The 20519-nt window shown below is 38.0% G+C and overlaps 1 protein-coding gene across 3 annotated transcripts in view; it reads left to right on the top strand.

Moving 5' to 3' along the window:
* HEATR3 (HEAT repeat containing 3) overlaps window positions 1-20519 on the top strand; it is a 24055-nt gene extending 3536 nt beyond the window's left edge. For 2 of the 3 annotated variants that reach the window (XM_062007895.1, XM_062007894.1), the window contains 13 exons: window positions 207-294; window positions 1230-1342; window positions 3097-3206; window positions 3952-4092; window positions 4839-5122; window positions 5773-5863; window positions 8846-9003; window positions 10070-10152; window positions 10410-10546; window positions 13418-13506; window positions 14232-14375; window positions 14476-14652; window positions 15539-20519. In XM_062007895.1, coding sequence (XP_061863879.1) covers window positions 207-294; window positions 1230-1342; window positions 3097-3206; window positions 3952-4092; window positions 4839-5122; window positions 5773-5863; window positions 8846-9003; window positions 10070-10152; window positions 10410-10546; window positions 13418-13506; window positions 14232-14375; window positions 14476-14652; window positions 15539-15658 — 1735 coding nt within the window. In that variant the 3' untranslated portion in view covers window positions 15659-20519. Of the gene's footprint in view, window positions 1-206; window positions 295-739; window positions 826-1229; window positions 1343-3096; window positions 3207-3951; window positions 4093-4838; window positions 5123-5772; window positions 5864-8845; window positions 9004-10069; window positions 10153-10409; window positions 10547-13417; window positions 13507-14231; window positions 14376-14475; window positions 14653-15538 lie in introns of those variants that run through there. The other variant, XM_062007896.1, reaches the window with a different exon arrangement.

The following is a 20519-nucleotide window of genomic DNA, read 5'->3' as shown; positions in this document are numbered from 1 at the left end:
TTCCTAACACCAAAGTTAGCCTTTATGTTAGAAAGATAAAAGACTAAAGTTACTAAGTAAGCAGACTAATTTTTAAAACAAAAAGTACCCTAATCTTCAGAGAAGAGTACCGAATGTGTGGTCTCTTTGGCTTGTTTTGGGATTTTTTTGAAACATTCCTTGAAAGTTTTACATCTGATCGAAAGCTTTTCTGCCCCCCCACCCAGAAATCTGAGTGCTTGTGGAGGATTTGAAGTCTGTGATGACATGGTGACAAAAGACATCATGACACCCCTTGTTGCACTTCTGAAAGAGGTGTGTTGATTTTATTCTAATTTTAAAACTGTTTTAGCCATTGAATTTTCTTATTTTCAAAAATAGTTCAGTTTTTGTAGTTAAGATAAAATATTTGAAAGATATTTTAAGGGAACATTTCAGGAAGTTTAATATTGCAAAAATTGTTCCAGATATTTCAAACCATTTGCTTTTGCCTCCTGCTCTGCTACCTTGGGTCCATGGTGGAGTTAGCTGCCTAGGATGGCTTTTGCATACAGGGTCTTGAGATTGAAGTCTGAAGCATCAGTGAAGACAAGTCTACTCTGTCAGTCAAGATCCAGATCCAACATTTATGTTGCAATGTTATTCTAGTGAGGTTTTTTGGTAAACGATTTTGTCTAAATGAAAGCTTGGATGTACAGTTGAGTAGTTACTGCTGTTGTAGAATAATCTGTGCTGAATACCTATTCTTTGTTTGGTCTAGGTGTTGCAGTGCAGTTTGGAAATTGCATTGAATTCTGTCACCTGCTGTCTTTGTATGAGCAGCCTTGAGCAATACCATCACTTTCTGTATGTTCTTCCCCATTTAAAAATATGGGTAATAGCATTATTGTAAAGCACAACAAAATACTAGCTGAATTAATTAGTGTGATTAGAAAGAACTGTTGAAAATTGCATACAGACTGTACTAACAAGAAACAGCATTTCAAATTCTGATATTGCTATTTTTTAATTAAAAAATGCTTCTGAAGACTATTGAATGCAAAGCAAGTACTATGAGAGTCTTTATATAACAGAATAAATTAGGAGTTTTTCAGTTCTATTGTGGCCCAGTTTTCATAGAGAATAGGAAACTAGTCAGATTTTCTGATAATAAACACTTGATGAGAGTCCTGTCCTGCTGCTAATGTTTTTAAGTTTTTTATTTTTGTCTTGGCTTGTCTGTTTCCCAACCCTGATTCTCTTGTTTGTAGTGTAGCACTGGACTAGATGCTAACCAGCTCTCTCCAAAGAAAGGCAGAGAGATGAATAAAAATTACATTGAAGACATAGCCAATGAGGCTATTAATTTGCTGTGGAATGTATGGTAAGTGCTGTGTAAACACACATTAGAAGAGATATCCTGAATGAGAGCATGTGAATTGAGGCAAAAGTTTCTTATACAGGAAGATATGTTAGGTTACTGATTCTAATGTCTGATTGTCTGGCTCCTGTTTGTGCCTTGCTTAATAAATAGCAAGCCCTCATATGAAATACAAGTTTATCTTTTGCCATAAATTACTTCCATAAGTGAAGAATTCTAGAAGTGCACAAAATTGGTCAGTTTTAGGGTAGTGCCAATTTGTTTTTCTTATTGTTTTTTCATCCAAAGTTTTGATACTGTTTTTTGAATACTTTGTCGTAGTTTCCTGTACAGTTTGACTTGTTAGGTCTTGCGTGCAGTTCCTGTAGATCCTTACGATGATACAGGAGACAAAGAAAATTACATTCTGATCTAGGGCCTACAGTGTTCTGGGAATATGAGGAGATTTAGCACTGCTTCCTCACTCTGCAGATCGTTCCAAAAGTTAAGTGTTTGGACAAACTATCCCTTAGTGACCGAAGCACTGATACAAATCTACTTAATGATATGAGAAAGAATGTGAATTGTTCCATTAGCAGTTTACATTGGAAAGACCAGGTGAAGGAAGAGAAATGGCAACAGTATTCATACAGAAGAGGCTATGAACATTGAAGTGATATAAACCTGTTCTGAAAGTTCTTTAATTTTGTACTATTTCTCTTTATTTTGTGACAGCTCCACATCATTATGCACTTCAGTCCAGAATTTTATTTTGTACTCTAAATCAGTGGAGCTGTCTCCATGTGTATCTGTATGGTCTAGCTGCTGGCTTGAGACCTCATTTGTAAATGAGGCCTTTTTTTTAGGGATTGGAATCTAGAACAGTACAAAAACTGCTTGCTCAGCACCTTATGCAGAATACATGACCGTCTGTAACTCTGACTCAGCTATGTTTTGTGTTTGTTTTTTGTATTGCTTTTGGAGACATAAGTGCTTTGGAACAGGAACTATAATCATTAAGGGTGCTGTAAATTGCTTCTGTATTTTGAACTTTGTGGCAGTGACCATGAACTGTTGCTAAGTTTGGTACTGATAAAATTGGGGCTGACATTGATGTTGACACATGATATTTTCAAAAGTAATATTTTTAAGACCTTTATAACTAGTTAGGTCCCATGCTTTTCCAGTTGAGTTTGTCTTGTATCAATATATTATTTAAAAAATGGGAATAGCTGGGAAAACTTGAAGAAATGCAAATCCCACTGTTAAATAATTAAAGTAAATGTCACATTTAGCATGGATTTAGCATGCCTTATGGAATGTTAAGAGCAGTCATTTTCTGGAGGAAGTGAATATTAATGTGAGAGACAACAGCCCACTCTGCTGTATATGGGTTTGTGGATGAAGTCTTTGATGATTGCAGAAAGCCTTGGCCTGGCTTTTAGCCCACAGCTGTAAGCAGCCTTTCCCACTCTGGCTGGTTCTGTCTGTGTGAGAGTGTACTTGGGCTCTGAAATAAACTCCTGAAGAGTGTATGTGAGGAAGCAGCTGGCAGAAGCCAGCTTACCTCAAGGGTGTCCAGGGTAATGGAGCTTCCATTTCTCCATTTTATATAGAGTTAATCATAATCTCGATAATGAAGGATAGCTCCTTGTCCAATGAGTAATTCTTAGGTAGGTTTTATAATATGATAGTGAGAACATGTTACTTAAAATGTTGTTACAGGTTGGTTTTTTTCCCCTGAGAAAAGTGGTTTATTAATGTTTTTTATGCATTAGTGAATGCAGTAATACCGCAGTATCCATATTCAATAAAGAAGGATGTCTGGAGGCTGTGTTACATTACATGAAGAAATCTTCCACAAATGTGGATCTGGCTATTTCTGTAGGTAAGTGGTAAAACAGAAGATAAGGATTTAAAGGTACCTTTTCTTTACTGTATGAATGTAACACTGCTGTCATATCCGTTGTATACTGCCTTAGCGTTACTTAAACTTTACACTGAATATAAGACTTTGAATTCCTTTCTGAATGGCACATCATTTGGGAGTTGACATCTGTTGTGCTTGTTTTCAGTCTAAAAGAGAGTGACTTATTGGTGGTTGCATGGGAGAAAAAAAGTTGAAAGAAAGCTCTAGATGGAGACTGTGATTTTTATTTTCTGGGTTTGGTAAGGAAGGGTTTAATTTGTAGGACATATAGTCCATCTAAATAAAAAAACCTGAACAACTATCACTTTCAACTTGGTTTTATTAGTAGTATTGTCATAGTATTATAATGGTAATGGTCTTACAGATGTGTGGGCTTGCAACACGTTTTGGCATTGTCCTTAGTCACACACAGTGTACAATGGAGAAATTAATTTTTTTAGTAGCTGATATGAATACAGCCAGTCCCATGTCTGATGGGGAAGTGTCCTCACCTGTTCTGTGTACAAGTTTGTCATAGAATGTCTTAAAATATGAACCATAGCTTGTGAAGGACAGTGTCATACCATAACAGCACGATGGTGCATTAAATGGTTTCTTTCTTGTGTCTGTGTTTCATTACTCCAGCTTTCAGGAAGATAATACTTTCTTATTGGGAGAAATTACTGTTTGGTTTGGTAATTATCTTTGCTATTGTTTGCTGCAGCAAACTGCTTGCAGGCGGTGACAGAAGATAATCCGGACCTTCTTTCTTCGTTTAATGCTTCTGCACAACAAGTATTGGAAACTGTGATGTTATGTCCAGAGAGCACAATGAAGCATATACTTCTGAGGACACTGATAGCAGGTACAATGGCTGAGGCCCTTCATTACTTTGATTAATGGCAGGTTAAGGAGGAGGGGAATGACTGAAGGCTTAGTCTTCTCTGCAGTCTGGACATCTGATTGTCAAAGCCTGTATAGATGGTTCATTCTTCCTCTTGGGATTGTGTTTTGGAATGAGCAGATATTTGCAACTAGTTTTAAAGCTGTCATAAATGCTTGGTTCTGAATTCGGTGCTTGCTTAGTGTAGCAACCCATTTTAATTCTTCATTTGGTTTTCAGCAGTGAAATGAGTCAATAATAAGTAGCACAGGAATTGTTTCATCTTAATAGGCATAGATTTTTACCTTACATTCTCTACTTTGTGCTCTTCTTTGTACTTTAAATGTGCAACAATGGTAATTTTTGATACTAGTGTGTAATAAATTAATTTGGAGAATCCTTAGAAAATGAGTCTCTCGTGGATTTGTTGTCACAGGTAAGAAGCGTCACCGAGGTCATGCAACATAAATATTCTGTGTATACTTATGTGCTGAAATTTATTTGAGCTTATGATTTGGGCATAACATAGCTACTACAGATGAGTATATAAAACACTAAATAGAAAAAAATCCTAAGTCTTTAGAGAAAAGTCTTGGATGTTCATACTGAAGTACAAGTGTTGAGCATTTCAAGTAGCAGAGGGTGTACCCTTACTAAATGTACTGCTATTGCAGAACTGGGAACTGAGCATTTAAGTAATTTGTATGTTTCAACTATCTGATCTTTAGGCACTATCTGGAATATCAAGGGCATCATTCCACCTGGCAGCCTGGGCAGCATGGTTAATGCAATCCTCAAGATTTTTTCAGAATCGTTAGCAATAGATGCTGGTGAAACAATTATTCGCATGAATAAAGCTGAAAAAAACAGGTTAAAACTTGCTGCAGAGGCAGAAACAGAGCAAAACATGAGTGATGTTATAGACAACTCTGTTTTGAATGAAGACGATGACATGGAAGAAACACCAAGAGGAAAAGTGATGAGAGAAAATGACATTTCAGATCTACTTCCGGTAAGAGTGGCTGTCTGGCTCCCAGACAGTGTGTTTGGCTGTGTCAGACAGGTCTTTCCTCAGCTTTAGCCACAGTTCACGACTCCCAAATAGTTTGACTATTTTAGCCAAAATATCACAAACAAGCATGGAGAATTTCAGCACAACCTGTTCCAATGTGGCCTTGTTGCACAGCACATCATGAAAGCGCATTTTCATTTTTGTCCCCTAGTGGAAAGTACACGCTTATCTGCACTTCTGCCTGCAGCTACTGCAGGGAGTTCTGATTTCTGCATAAAGACAGGTGAGATTTTTCATGGCTATAACCATTCAGTCATGAGTGAAGACGGCTCAGAGGTTAACAAATGCGTTCACTATTGTGTATGTAAAAAGAGAACCAGAAATACATGTTTTGTTTAGTACATTAGGTAAAATTAGATGACCTTTTGTGTTATAACTTCAGGGCAGGTGCCCTTTCTTGAAAACTTGTTCCAAAACATCCAACTGAAAGATGATAGGTAATGCCTCTTGGTTTTATGGGTTTTTTTTTAAAGTTTTGATGTAAGACGAGAGGAGGAAATGGCTGGATTGTAACTGACAGCGTGGATACTTTAAATTGCAGTGAAATCTTGCTTTACAGAGTAAACTTGTTTCATGTTTTTATTTTTTAGTCTGAGAAGTGGGAACTGAAAGAAGTGACAGCTTTACTGATGGCTCAGCAGACTGCTTTGGAAATCATTGTTAATATGTGCTGCAATGAAGGTTTGTGGAAATCTCTCCTATTGCAGTGTTGTAGTGCATTTTGTTTCTGGAATAGGTCGTGTTTAGTTTGCTGTTTGGTGCTATTAGCTTTGAAGGATGAATGCATGCAGATTTACTGTCCCTGATACCCTCAACTGAAGACAGATTGGGTTGGAATTTCTATTACTAATTTGTGTTTTTCTAATTTATGTAATTTCTATTGCTTATATATAATTTTTGCATGATGCTACATGTGCCAACATTTAAAAACAAACAAAAAGGCCCTTGAGCCGAAGAGACTTGTCTGAAAAAATAATGCAGCAGTTTCTTTGTTCAGTTAGAGCATTATCTGAGCATTTATCTGATACAATAGGAGTGTGAATCTTATTGCACAGAGGGTGGCAATTTTTTTAAACCAGATAAATCTTGTTGTTTTGATACTACACGTGTTGCAAGAGAAGGAGGAGAGACAACTTTAGCATTCAGATTTAGGCTGTTAAGAGTTGTGCCTTTATGAGCTTTTTTGGAGGAGAAAGAAAGGCTGTTATTCTGGAAGAAGTATGAACTAGATATCCTGTGTCTTCTATGAACTCTGATACTTGGTTTTGCTGGTTTCTCTTAATCTTCAGAAAACAAATAAAAGATTCTCAAATTCTGTTTAAAAAACCCAAAAACCAAACAAACAAAACTAACCCCTCCACAAAGCCTTCAAAACCTGAAACCTTTAACTGCTACCACAGTTTGTAAGCCTGGTGCAAAAGTAATTGTGTAGACATAAGTTTCTGCGTAGATACACGTTCTAATGAAATCCACAGTAATACCCAGATATTCCCAATGGTGATTTTTTTTCTCTTGCAGCACAAGGAAATTCTCCACCTAGTATATGAAGCTCCTTTCATAACTGCATTTCTCATCTAATGAGCTGTAATTCATAAGCTCTCCCCTTTAACTGGAAAATCTCTTGTGGATAAGCTGCATATTCTGCCATTCACTCAGTGTAATGTAAGGTTGATTGTGTTGTATTTCACTACAGTGCTTTACCCATTCATGGGCAGACAGAAACATAGTCTGTAGAAATTAAGAGGAATCCAGAGGCAGCTGTTCATTTAATTTTCAAGTTATTTGAGGACTAAAATAGCTTTAGCCATTATGCTGAGTTCACAGAAACACTCAGCTTGCCACAGAGCTGAGGGAAATAACCAGGCTGGCAAGAGATGTGTTCTGCTGAGTGCAAGCCAGCGTTTGGAAGCAGCAGAGTGCTCTCCCCTTACTGGGGACACGGGAAGGAAGCCAGGAGACTCCAGCATTGCTGTCTGATCTGTAGTTTGTGGATTACCAGGGATAGTTGAGATGGGATTGCCATTGGAAATGCTTCTATATTTCCAGGAACATTACAAGAAACCTGATCTTAGTTACAGGCTAATGTTTTAGAGCCCACTTGGTGTTCTGCCCTCACTACTCACTGTGAATGTGCAACGGCTGTTGTCTTTGTTGTTGCTGAATTGCATGGTCAGCTCATATAGTCATCATTTAGTTTTCAAATGAGATTTTTGTTTGCTTTGTAAAGATGCAGATCAAAGTTCTTTTAAAAGAGGCAAGAGACTGACTGAAAGGGGGATGTCTGTTGTCTTGCTTGTTGCTACTGTAGGTTGGTAAAACATAAAAGACAACAATTTTCTCATGCAAAGGCTATTAAAATCAGCATATTATGGCTGTAGAATTAATTGGATATTACCAAAAGAAGGTGCCCACATGATCAAGTTGCCACAGCCTGATGAGTTATTTTGCATGGGGTAAACAGTAGACATCATCTTCAAATAAACTCTTAAGCAGCTGCAGAGCACAGGTGAAACGCAGTTATTTAGACCTTTTGTGTTGTAAGTATTTACCTTTTGCCACAGAAGTGCATGGCTGTTACCATAGTTACTACAGTACTTAGATCTTATGTGAATCCGTGACGTCAAACAAAATTACTTGGGGGTGAATACGACCTTGTTTTTTTGTCACAGTAGTTAAGTATCCTGACCTATGTACACAGGGAGAACTTTCACATGTCAGTGAGGATCAGTCCAACCAGTAGACTTAAGACTTGCATAAAGACTAGTTTTACATCAACTGAAATGTAGCTAGATTTAGATAAAGGAGTGTAAACCTTGTGGATGTAGATATTTCAGTTTAAATATAAACAATGGACTTAGCTTGTGCTTGTCAGGCCTTTAGCCATGGACAGATTATTCACTTTACAGTAGCCATGCCAATTGGTAATACAACCCCAACCCCTCTTACCATGTCTGCCCTTACAGATCTGCTAATAGAGCATATCATGTAAGTATAAACCTAGTTCAAGTTTTAACTATATACCTTGTTTAGTTTACTTAAAATATGTTGCATGAAATGGCTAACAGAGATGATCTTCCTTGCTTTGGCTTGTTCTGCTATTGTTGTTTCCTTTCAACTGGCCTTGCTGTGAAGACAGTAACATTTTCATCCAGCCCAGTTACTACTGGTTAGAGGGCATCTGTCTTTGGCTTCAGGATTGCCAGAGAAAACAATTTCCTTAAATTGGTTGCAGTTGGTAAACAAGTTAAGTTAAACTGGCATATTTGCATGCTCAAATCTGTCTCAAAAAGTAAAATGGTACAACCTAAGTGAAAGTCATAGTAAGTGCTTTGTGAAATGTTTCTTCTGTAACTTTTTGATATGTTTAAGTGAAGCATAGTTAATATCAGAGAGCAAAGTACCCATGTTTGAAGAACTTGTCTCATAAGAGTACTTGTTGCCTGAGTAAATATAAAATAAATAATTTTTAAAAATAAAAAAACTGAAACAAAAGTAGGATAATAGTTAGAACTATGGCTTAATGGCACTTGGTTTGTGTGGAATTGGTTAGACCTCAAGAGCTTAAAGACTCCTAAACCAAGAGGTGGAGCCAAGTATAACTGAGAATCAGGATCCCTACTGCAGGAGTGCTGTTATGTTTACAAGTCTGTCTTCTGTTCTCAGACCCTTCCGATGATGAATGGGAAGAACTCTCCAGCAGTGATGAAAGTGACTTGTTTATGGAAAATTCGTACAATGAGGGGAGTGGGCTGCTCATGTCACCTTTGTGCCTCTCTGATGAGGTTAATTCTGCATTCCTGAACAACCTCATTCCAAAGAAGGTATTTTATTTCCAACACATGGTACAGCCTTTTCTTTGTGCCTGATTTGTATCCTAGGTTAGCCAAACATGTTATCCCAATCCATCTGGAGAAAAGGAGTAATGTTTTACATCAGTTTAGCTTTGCTCGATTTTGGCCCAGAGACAGAGCATCATCACATAAGCTGTCTTGACCGAAATAATAATTTCTTCATATAACTGGGAATAAAAGGTTCACACATCTCAGAAGTCTAGTGGGTTTGGGTTTGGGGGTTTGTTTTTTTAGTTATTGTTTTGGTTTGTTTGCTTGTTTGGCTTGTTTTGGTTTTAAATTTGGCTTTTCCACAATATAAAGGTTATTATACCTTGATTTGGACATGAACAAAACTATATGCAAAAGGAAACTGAGTTAGAAGCATGACTGACAAATTCCCATATTAGCTCAGTGAGGTGTAAGTAACGTGAATGTGAACAGTTGACACTGAAAAGCTGCAAGTTCCTCTTTCCCCTTGTTTAATACATAGGATCTGAAGTACAATATATGACACTCAAGAATTCAAGTGTTCCTGTTTCAGAGTTGGTTTGCTCATTCTTATTTGGGATTGTAAAGATGAAGTTTGTCATTTGAATCAGTTAATGTGCCAGTTCAGCAGTATTGTAGAATTTTGACCCAAAACATCAAGATGTGACATGAAATCGTTCAAGGCTTTTTGTACTTAATACCAGGCAGTATAAATTTCATAGTAGGGTCTTTTGGACTTGCAACTATCTGAAAATTCTGTAACAGAATCTGTAAGAAGATCGATCTAAATAAAAATAAATACCAGAAGCCTAGAAAACCTTATTTTCTCCATTAGAGTTGGGTACTTAAAATATGCTATGCTAGACCCAGTGTATAATCACAACATTTGTGTGACAGAGGAAGATTCTGGCATTTTTATTAGATGCTACATGGTCAGCTTTGAAATATGTAGTTTCAAGTATCTGTTTGACATTAAACTAAAATTTCAGTCTTCCCTCCAAACACACTAAAGAAAAAATAAAAAAGAAAAGCTTTATTGCTAAACCTTTCTTTTTCCCCTCCCCAGATTCTTGAAAAAACAGCTTTTCCGAACAGTGTTGCTCTAGACATCTGTATGCACAATCCGTCTTGGAAACCATTAATTAAAAAGTAGGAATTTCATTGTCTCTCTTGCTATTTCTTATGTATATTCAGCTGTTTTAGAACTCCTAGAAGAATTATCTGTCTTTGGGTTACTTTTAAGATGTGGACAGTGGTAGATCTGATATGTGATTTTGAATAGATACAAATGTTTCTGTAAAGTGCACACCAGATCACAGCCCTATTTAATTCAAGATTTTGCTTTGTATTTTGACACCTGTTTTCAAAGAGATCTGCTAAGTGCATTTCTTGTTTGTTTGTTTCAGACTGAATACAGTGCAGTGTAGAGCTTTAACATGTCTTCATAGCATTTTATTAGTGTCAGATGTGGATTGTCTTGGAGGAGCTTCAGCGCTTCAGTCCCTTGCACAGCATCTCTCACACCTAGTCTTTTCTAAAACAGGTAAGATGTTCAGTAAAGGGGGGTTGCTGACCCCCTTTGCTGATCAGATAGATGTAAGGTAGCCATGTACATTGTTAATGTCTTTCTATTACTAATTTTGTCCTTTTGGCTTTTCAAGATAAGGATACTCAGTGTTGGAAATGTGCTGACAAAACAATGTATCCTGATAAGACATATTTATGCAAATTGCATCTTGAGCAAGTACATTCCTAATGGAAGAATACACTTTGAATCTGTGTGTATCCACAGAAAGTCACTGTTCGTGGATAAATTCTGCCTTGTTGTGGGGCCAGAATTGTTTGCTTGATCATATTTGTTATAGTAGCAGTTTTTTTTCATCGGTCAGACAAGCTACATAGAAGATGGAACTTTTTAAATGTGGCAATTTGCTTGAATAGACATGTGAAAAAGGGTATCTAGCACAGTCTTTTACATCATCTTTTTCTAGGAATCTTTGAATATTATTGCAAAGGTGGTTGTTGCAAAAATCTCTAGAATGTACATGCTTATTACAGTAGGAAAGAGGGCAGCCACCTTGTCTCCAGGACATGCTTTATGCCTATGATTACACCTCTATTGAAAATATATTTGTAATAAGAAAATGGGCAAAGTTCTGATGACTAAATATAAAGCTGCTCAACTTCCTGTTAATGGTGATGGTTCAGTTTCAATGGAGAGGGCAATACATTTAATTATTCTAAGAAGAGTGTTTTAGAATATCAGATACATCCTGGTAAACACTAGAATGGATCTGCCTTAGTTTCTCCAAGGCACATTATTTCATAGAGATACTGTGATGGTTTCTCCCCTACATCTGCTAGTGTCAGTATTATTGGATGGTCTAGTTGTAGATGAGATGCAGTTAGCATTTCCAGCTACCTCCTGTAATCTAAAACATCAAATGAGCTTCATTCTAGTAATTCTGTTGGACCACTTCTGCTATAATCTGTTACTTACAGAATCACGGAATGGCAGGGGGTGGAAGGGACCTTTAGAGATCATCTAGTCCAACCCCCCTGCTAAAACAGGTTCACCTAGATCAGGTCACACAGGAATGCATTCAGGCAGGTTTTGAAGACCCCCCAAGAAGGAGCCTCCACACTGTCCCTGGGCAGCCTGTGCCAGGGCTCCCTCACACTCACAGAAAGATTTTTTCCTTATGTTTAAATGGAACTCTTTGTGTTCCAGCTTCATCGCATTACCCCTTTTCCTGTCACTAGATACAACAGAAGAAAGTGCTGCCCCAACCTCCTCGCACCCACCATTTAGATATTTGTAAATATTAATGAGATTCCCCCCTCAGTCTTCTCCAGACTAAACAGCCCCAGGTCCTGCAGCCTTTCCTCATAAGGAAGATGCTCCAGTGACCTGATCATCTTGGTGGCCCTGTGTTGGACTCTCTCCAGCACTTCCCTGTCCCTCTGGAGCTGGAAAGCCCAGAAGTAGACGGAAAGAACCCCGCCTGGTTCCAAGCTGATAATCTAGTTCCCCAAGCAACTGCTTAATTCAGACAATTCTCATAATCTGTATTTGTTTTTAAAGGTCGATGATGATGACTTTTCAAAAAATAAGATATATTCTTAGAGGCTGGAAAAGCCTGCCAATTCCCAAAATTGTCAGAAGACATTTTTCCTAAGACAGACCTGTTGAATTGTAGCATATGCATGTCTGTGTCATTTTTTGTCTCCTAGAAACTTCAGAAGCTCAGTTTTCCTCCTTCAAACGGCTTCATTTGTAGCAGCAAATGCCTTGTATGTAGTTCTTATTTGCTATATAGTGTAAAACTACATTAGTGCTTGAAAATGCATCTGCCTGCAAAACACACTTTTTCTTCAGTGCCATTAAAAGCGTGTGATCAGCCTATGGGAACATTATTGCTCAGTGTAGTGCTTGAAAAGCTAAAATGCAGGAAATAAACATAAATATGAAGGCATGTGCAAGGAAGTTCACAAAAAAATGTTTGCCTCATGCTTGAGGAACAGGACTTCCAAAATTTCAGGGTCTAGGTGTTATGCTTTGCAATAGTCAGTTCTTAGATGAAACCAGAGAAATGGCCAGCTGAAGACAGAGTACTAATGGCCCAAGTCGATTTTCGTTGATACAATATTTTTTTCATAGTAAAATGCTGTGGAATTGCAAAGTACCAGATGGAGTTGATAACACACCAACATGTGGTTAGAAGCAATTATGTGGTTTACAGGGTGAAAAAGAGGCATAAAGGTCTAGTTGTGTACATGGGAAGGGAGGAGATATGCATGAAATAATCAAGAGGTTCCCCATCTGGAATGGTCCAGAAAATAAGGACTCATTAGAGGAAAATAAAAAGCTTCAGGAAATGCAGAACATGCATTGAAGATGATGGCTAGTACTGGTGAATTTGTAGTTATACAAGAATAATGCAGTGTTTTAGTTGTATGCTTCTGAAAGGTTATTAAACCACCAGAAAACATGCTTTTTATACAAATTGGAAAGAGTCCAGTGTTCTGTCTAAAAAGCCTGCTTAGAAGACAGAAAAAAGGAGTTAAAGTGTGCAGTCAGCCTCTGTAGTTTTCATAGTTCCATGTCACCCCAGTTTCCAAGCTTCCATTTTGGCAGCAGTGGTTTGTACCACATGTTAGATCACACAGGTGTTTTAACCAGGAATGTGCCTGAAAATGAGGACCAACTGTGATCCAACCTGCAGATGCAATTAATAGTGAATTCAAACAAGTCATTATGGTTGCAACCTATAAAGACTAGTCTCTGAAAATCTTCCGGTTTGTGGTAGTATTTGGAGGAACAAGTAAGGGATTAAGGAATTAGTGTTTCTTTGCCTCTCATATCCCCCATCTCGCTGTTTAACTTTCGGCTCTGGGTTCAATTTTTTGACAGAACTCCCTACAGATGCAGAATTTCTGGAAGCCATAACCAGTGCTTTGAGGGCCCTCCTACAAACAATGGCATCAAAGAACGTCTCCCAGGTAAAAGCTTTCAGACTGAAATGCTCTGGTAGCTTCAAATTCATATGAGATTGTGCTGGAAAGTTTTTGAAACAAAACCATTGAAGTGCTAAATTTCAGCAACTGTGAACACTCAAAGAACAGATTTGCTAGCATTCACTCTGTGTAATTTTTATGGGCCTTACAGGAATACATTTTAATATATCTCTTCCCTAACATGTAAACAGATGAAAAGTATCTCAAAACCAAAATATCAGTAAGCCACAGGTAGTATCTTTAGAACATGGATATAATGACAAGCATTTAGTAAATCAGCACCTAGAAATGTGGATTCTTTATTTCTTGATGTGATCTACTTGAAGCTGGTTATCCTCCTAGAGTTTTGTTTGTACATGAATAAGCAAAATATAGGCATGAAACATAATAGTTTGTTACACAGGACATAATTCTAGATGGTTCCTGTCTGACTTTAAGCTGAAAGACGAGCTTCTACACTCTTAAGTTGTAATGAGTTGGAAAGAGCTATTGAGCTAGGTAAATCTGTGACAATACCTTTGGGCTCAGAACTTTTTCTTCAGTGCTTTCTTGCTATTTACACTATCAGAATTCGTGTAGTTTTCATAATACAGGATTCTGTTTCTCTGTAAAAGAAACTAATCTAAATGTCATATTTGAAGATTTCCATGAAAATGTAAATATGTCTATTTTCCCCTTTTTTAATCTTTTTTCTCCTCCTTGCTAAATAGTGTATGACTCCTGAGCAGCTCTTGGCTTTATGTGAAGCTGGTATTCACAGCAGCAATGCCAGTGTTAGAGTGAATGTAGTGAGCATCCTTGGAATTTCTGGCAGCGTCCTAGCAAAAGGAGAAGATACAGCAGAAACACTAAAGGTGAAAAGGCAAACTTTGCATTGCAAGCCTAAAACAGTTCTGATACTTCTTTCCATTTTCTTAAGCATTGTTGGAAAAATAAATTCTTCTCTCATTTCAGATGATTGGAAAATTTCTTCTTGAGGTTGCTATGAAGGAATCTTCTCTTGTGGTAGCAGGGGAGGCCTTGGATGCACTTTTTGATGTATTTGCAGATGGTAAAGAAGCAGAAAAGGCCGCTGTACAGATCAAGTTGCTTCCAGCACTGAAAGAATTTCAGCCAGTGTTCAAAATGAGGGTAGGCATCAAATGCAGCCAGCTCAGAGTCTCAACACACAACGTGGGTTAATGCTTTGAGATTTGAGCTGCTGGAAGAGATAATTAGGCAGGAATGTACGGCTTTATGACCAAAAAGAAAAGAAAACAAATAATTGAATTCCCGATCTTCTGCTTTAGCGGAAAGCAAATACACTTACCTTGCATTTCATGGAGCACAGTGTCTGGATGACACCATCAGCATTATTGATGTCCAAATCACTGTATTGTTTTCAGATCCTTATTAAAAAAAATATTAAATCCTGCAGATGTCTCTGGAGGTGAGCAACTAAACTGGTGGGAGAGAAATCCCTTTTGAAGTTACATTGGCATCTGTTGGTTTTAAGTTGCTGTAGTTTCTGGTGGACATTTTCATTCTTTTGTTAGTTAATTGAAATAGATCATGTATTCTGCATTTCAAGAATCATAAAGCCAAAATTCTAAACTGTAATTTTAGGTACATCCTTGTCTTAGCATATTTAAGGTCATTCTCTATTTGTTTCTTTAGTCAGATGAAACCTGAGGAATGACTTTCATAGTCTTAAAGCTAAGCACTATACACACAAAAATAGATACCTACTGGTGCTACAGTTGTTTGGTTAGTTAGATAAGCAAGATCTTTTATATAAAAAGCTACAGAAAATAAGCTTATGTTTCAGATTGAGTGAAATGGCATGTCAATAACTAGTTCTAGGAATACACAGTAAATGGACTTGCAGAAGTAATTGCTAGCTATACATGTGATCATGTTCTCAAAAGGTACGAGGGGCACGTCTTGATACAAGACCTATATAGAATTACTGTAAATTTTAGATGGTTTAATAGAAGAAACTTCTCCATCAGTAAAGTATGTATTTTTGGTTTTACAGATGCGAAAAGAAGGCAAAGGACAATATAGTACAGATCAGCTGTGTGTTCTTGACAATGTGAAGATGAATTTGAGAAGATTCATTGCATATCAGGAGACACTAGGGAAAACCCCAACTTGAAACATCGAGGAACTTTAAACTAAGGTTTCCCTTATTGAATAATGTTTTCCAAAAATATAACCGTTTTGAGCTTCTAAAATGTATTGAGCAGAGCGGTTTTGCTTTCATGTTAATGCTACATTTTTACATGCAGTATTTTTATACTTCTGGGTTGATGCAATGTGGAAGTCCCATCAGCTGAAAAACACACCATGTGCTTTGAGGTAAAGTGTTAGCAGTGATAAGTACGTGCTTTTGCACTCCTGAGGTCTGTACGTAGCACCACTGTCATTGTTTGGAAATCCTCATGCATCCTGGTGGAAAACTTAATTGCAGGAAAAAGTAATTTGGAGAATATTCTCAGTTATGTGTGTGTCAGATCAAGACAAAAAAAGCTTTAAAAGCTCAAGATATTTTTCAGGGAATTGAGCAGTGGCAGAGTGGTCATATTTGTTATTTTCCCTTACCTTTTTCTAGAATTGCACAGGCACTTATGGCAAACTTCCTAAGAGAAGTGTATGATAAGTGTGTAGATTACTGTCAGCACTTGAATCTGATACTTTATGAGGTTTATGGAAGAGAAAACAGATTCATTTATGATAAATTCATAATGATAGCTTTTTGCTGTGCAAGTTGGTGTAAGAGAATCCTATGCGTATATGCAGCTCCCTGGATTCACTGGATTTACTTTGTTGTGACTGGTATTTCTGACAGTTGAGTTTCCTGGTGTACTTTCTTCCTTGTAATTCTACATCAGGATGAATCTGAATTCGGGGAAGTAGTAAACCTAATTAAAAGTATTTTTTTATACTGAGATGTTACCGAAAGTAACTTTAGAATTGCTTAAAATATCTTTTTCAAATATTTATGATGGAGATTTTTAAGCTGTAAAATACAGAAACTATTTTCAAAAATGTTACTGATTCATGAAGATTGTATATGAACTTCCATGTGTCAAAAGCTTTGCGTTTGTTTCTGTGGATGAGATCCCCTCATACACTTGTTTTTTTGTTTAAGGAAAATACCCCACAACCAAACACAAAAGCATTTTGTTATGCTGGTTTTTGAAACAGGAGGTTTTTCACCTCATTCTTTTAACGTGCTGCCTTAGGGCAGGCATCTAGATTTTGGCAAAATCTTGCCTGTGGTGTTAGGCACAGAACTACAGCGGTGCTTGGTGTGTCAAATTTCAGTGTCTTAGACTGGAAAGCAGGCTCAGGAACTGACCAGGTAACTTGCAAATGAGCGACTTCTCAAAATTCTGACATATGGTACCTTGTCAAAGACAAAGTGAAAAATGAGTTTAAGCAGCTAATACTGCCTGGAAGTCCCGATACTGCTATTACTTTGCAGGAGTTGGATGAAACGTGTGATGTGATGCCTGCTAGTCAAATGTGTGGGAATGGGAGATTAGGAGAGCTCATAGCCATTGAGCCTGACCTGGAGAAGTCCTGAGGAACACATAGCTATTGAAAGGTTATCCTGAGATTTGGCAGGGGCAGGCAGCAAAGAGGACTGGAGTGTGACAGCTGAGGAAGGAGTAGCTGGGTAGATTATGGCATAAGACTGCACAGGGTATGGATTTTAATCCTAGTGTTAGTTATACTTGCAGTACACTGAGGAGAAGATATTATGTTATCAGCCTAATAAAGTACTAATATTTGTTTAGAGCAATTTCATGCAGAAAGTTCTGCTCTCATTTTCTGAGTGCTACATTGAATTGCATGAAGGTTGGAAGGGATTCCTGGAGGTCTTAGTCCTGTCCTCCGCTCAAGGCAGGACTTAATTTAGAGTCAGACTGGAGATGCTCAAGGCCTATCACAACGTAAGATGTAAGTCCCACAACTCTGGACAGCCTTCTCCACTGCTTGACTGCCATCGCTGTGAATGCTTTCTCCTTTTCTTTTTCCCCTTGTACCTAGCAGGTCTCCTCCCTGCTGCAATGTGTGCCCCTTTCCTTTGATTGCACACCACCAAGGAGAGTCTGTATTCATCTCCTCTTACAGCCCCTATTTGGCAGCTGAAAACAATTATATTCCCCTCTTCTCTAAGCCAAATAAACCCATCTCCATATCATGTGCTCTAGCCTTGTAACCATCTTGGTGGCCTTCTGCCTGACCTGCCCTACCAATGTCTTGTATTGAGGGGCCCAAAACTAAACATAGTCCTCCAGATGTGATCTCATGAGTGCTGAACAGAGGGAAGAAATCAGTTTTCTTGACCTGCTGACCATGCTTCTTCCAATGCAGCCCGTTCTTTGTTAGCTGGCATCACTGCAAGGGTGCACTGCTGACCTGTCTTCAACTTACTGTTCACCAGGACTCGTAGGTCCTCTCCAGAGCTCTTCTTTAATCATTCAGCCAAGAGCCTGCTGTTTCATGAGATGACTCTGGCCCAAGTATAGAACTCTGAATTTTGTATCAAGTGTAGCAGTCAGAATCTGGTTCCTGGAGAATGTTAGAGTAATTAAATACGTTACTTTTTGCATTAGAGTGAGGGGTTTTTAGGTTACTAATGAGAAGAAACATTTAATCTTCAAATATTAATCTGAAAGTTGCAGATAAATATACAGAAGAAATGGCAACCACTAGAAAAAGTGGTTTTCTTAATATAATCTATTGGATCCTGGTTTTTCAGGTCAAGTGGACAGACTGTTGTTTAGATATTAAACTATTCCAGCAGTAGGAATGCATGGATTTTTTTTTCCATGTACTAATCAACTGACTGTCTTGCAACAAATAATTTGGGCCATAATAAGATAGGTGCATAGTATGAACCATATCGCTTGCAGAAGTATATGGGTTTTATTGCTTGAAGTTTTTGTTTCTGTCTTCTGGCAGACGTGTCATTTCTAGCTACTGGCTGAGAGAGAAATGAGAACATGTGAAGGCATTTTGGTTTCTTGTGACTTTGTACTAAAACCTTAAGACTAAAATAATACCTTCACCTTTGTTTTGTCTGAGGAGAGCAGAGCATTTCAGTGGGTCTGTTTGGCAGGAAATGCTGACAAGCTGGCAGCTCTGTTTCCAGCTCACTGGGTCTATTTGGGTTGGCAGAGAGGTAAGCTGTAGCTCTTAGGAGGTGTTTTTGTTGTTTTGTTAACTTCATTGATGACACTTTTAGACATAATTTCCAACATCCCATATTGTAAGATCTTTGCCAAAGTCTATTGCTCTTACCAGAGGCCCACAGTGAAATGGAGCCCTCCTCTCCCTTTGTGGTTTCTATGATATTATAATTATCTAATAATAATTAGCCAACTGCATATTTTGAAGTGTGCACTTCAGTTTCTTGTAATGAGAAAATTGTACGCTGTCACCTGCCTAGATCCCAGTTTAGTAGTAACTTGCTCTTGGTGTGTAATCATAGAATAACAGAATCTTAAGGGTTGGAAGGGATCTCGAAAGATCATCCAGTCCAACCTCCCTGCCAGAGCAGGACCACCTAGAGTAAGTCACAGGAACTCATCCAGGTGGGTTTGGAATGTCTCGAGAGAAGGAGACTCAACAATGCATCTGGGCAGCCTGTTCCATTGTTCCCTCACCTGAACAGTGAAAAAATTCTTCCTTGTATTTCTTTGGAACCTCTTGTGTTCCAGTTTATACCCATTGACCCTTGTTCTATCATTGGCCATCCTTGAGAAGAGCCTGGCTCCAGCCTCCTGACTCCCACCCTGTAGATATTTGTAAACATTAATGGAGGACGTGGAACTGAATTGAGAGGTAATGATTTTCTGTGTTATTTTAGAAAGCACATTCTGCTTGTAAGAGACATAAGAGAAGATAATACAAAAAGCATTGAAGAATTTTGAAGAGTTTTGTCAATGGAAGACAAAGCGAGTTGTCACTGATTAAAGAAGTGTCAGATTGGGGCCTAAAACCCAGTACAGAAGATCTAAGCTGTAAGATTGGATCTAGAAAAGTTGTTCTGACACACGGAAAAGTAAGAAGAAATTATAATGTGGTGCAAATTAAATGTTTTGGGAAGTTTTCTGGTACTGGTGTGTTTAAATAGGTTTAGAGTAAACTTGAGACGAAGACAAGATCCTTGACAGCCTACAAAGGCAAAGTCAGATCTTGAAGATACTTTGAGGGTTGCAGAAATTGAACTGATCTAAGGCAGTGTGCAGCATAAGTAAATAAATGCTAAATAGGTGTAAGTGATCTTTATCAGTTCATGTAATCACACAGGCTGGTATCAGAAAAGGTATCTGAAGTGGAATTTATTTGCTTATCCTGGTCCTTAAGGCATCACCTGTCTGTGCTTCAATTAAAACCTGCAGTCCTTTACACATAAGGATTGCTGCTTTGTTTCCCTGACTGACACCTAGCACAGCAGACTCTGGCTCCGAGTTGAGAGTTTGCTCCAAAATAGGTGTTGAATTCTAGTTGTCTGTGGTAGAGAGAGCTGTAGGCTCCCTGCTCTGTTCAAAAGCAGTAGGAGCAGTGGTGTTTGCTGCTGCTTTGGCCTCTCTGCAGCCTGCAAAATGTTGAATCCCCAACCGCGTAGACAGGAGTTACCCTTGCTGTGTGGTTTTGTTTTTGCTTTCCATGAAAAGAAATGAGTGGCGAGATTTAAATAAGCATTTGTTGTGAAGTACTTCTTATACGTCATGCCTTGACATTCAGAAGATGGCTGTGTGCCACGTTATAGTCAGTAGCTTAACTATTTGGGGTTTGTGGTGTGTGGGGAAGGGTTTTTTTCCATGTTGTGTTTGGGTTTTTTTAAAGATTGTCATCTTTGAAGAACAAGAGTAACTGTAACCAGAACTGCTTCACTTGGGTTTATGTTTGTATTTTGAGAGAAAATATAAAAAGAACACGGGAAAATGAAAAAATGCTGGAAAACAAATGAATTTAAAATGTTTGTAGTTTAATGAAAA

This window comes from Colius striatus, chromosome 14, assembly GCF_028858725.1.
Source record: "Colius striatus isolate bColStr4 chromosome 14, bColStr4.1.hap1, whole genome shotgun sequence".
In the NCBI taxonomy this organism is placed as follows: domain Eukaryota; kingdom Metazoa; phylum Chordata; class Aves; order Coliiformes; family Coliidae; genus Colius; species Colius striatus.
The sequence above is the reverse complement of the archived record's forward strand: the minus strand, read 5'-3'. Positions and strand labels throughout refer to the sequence as shown.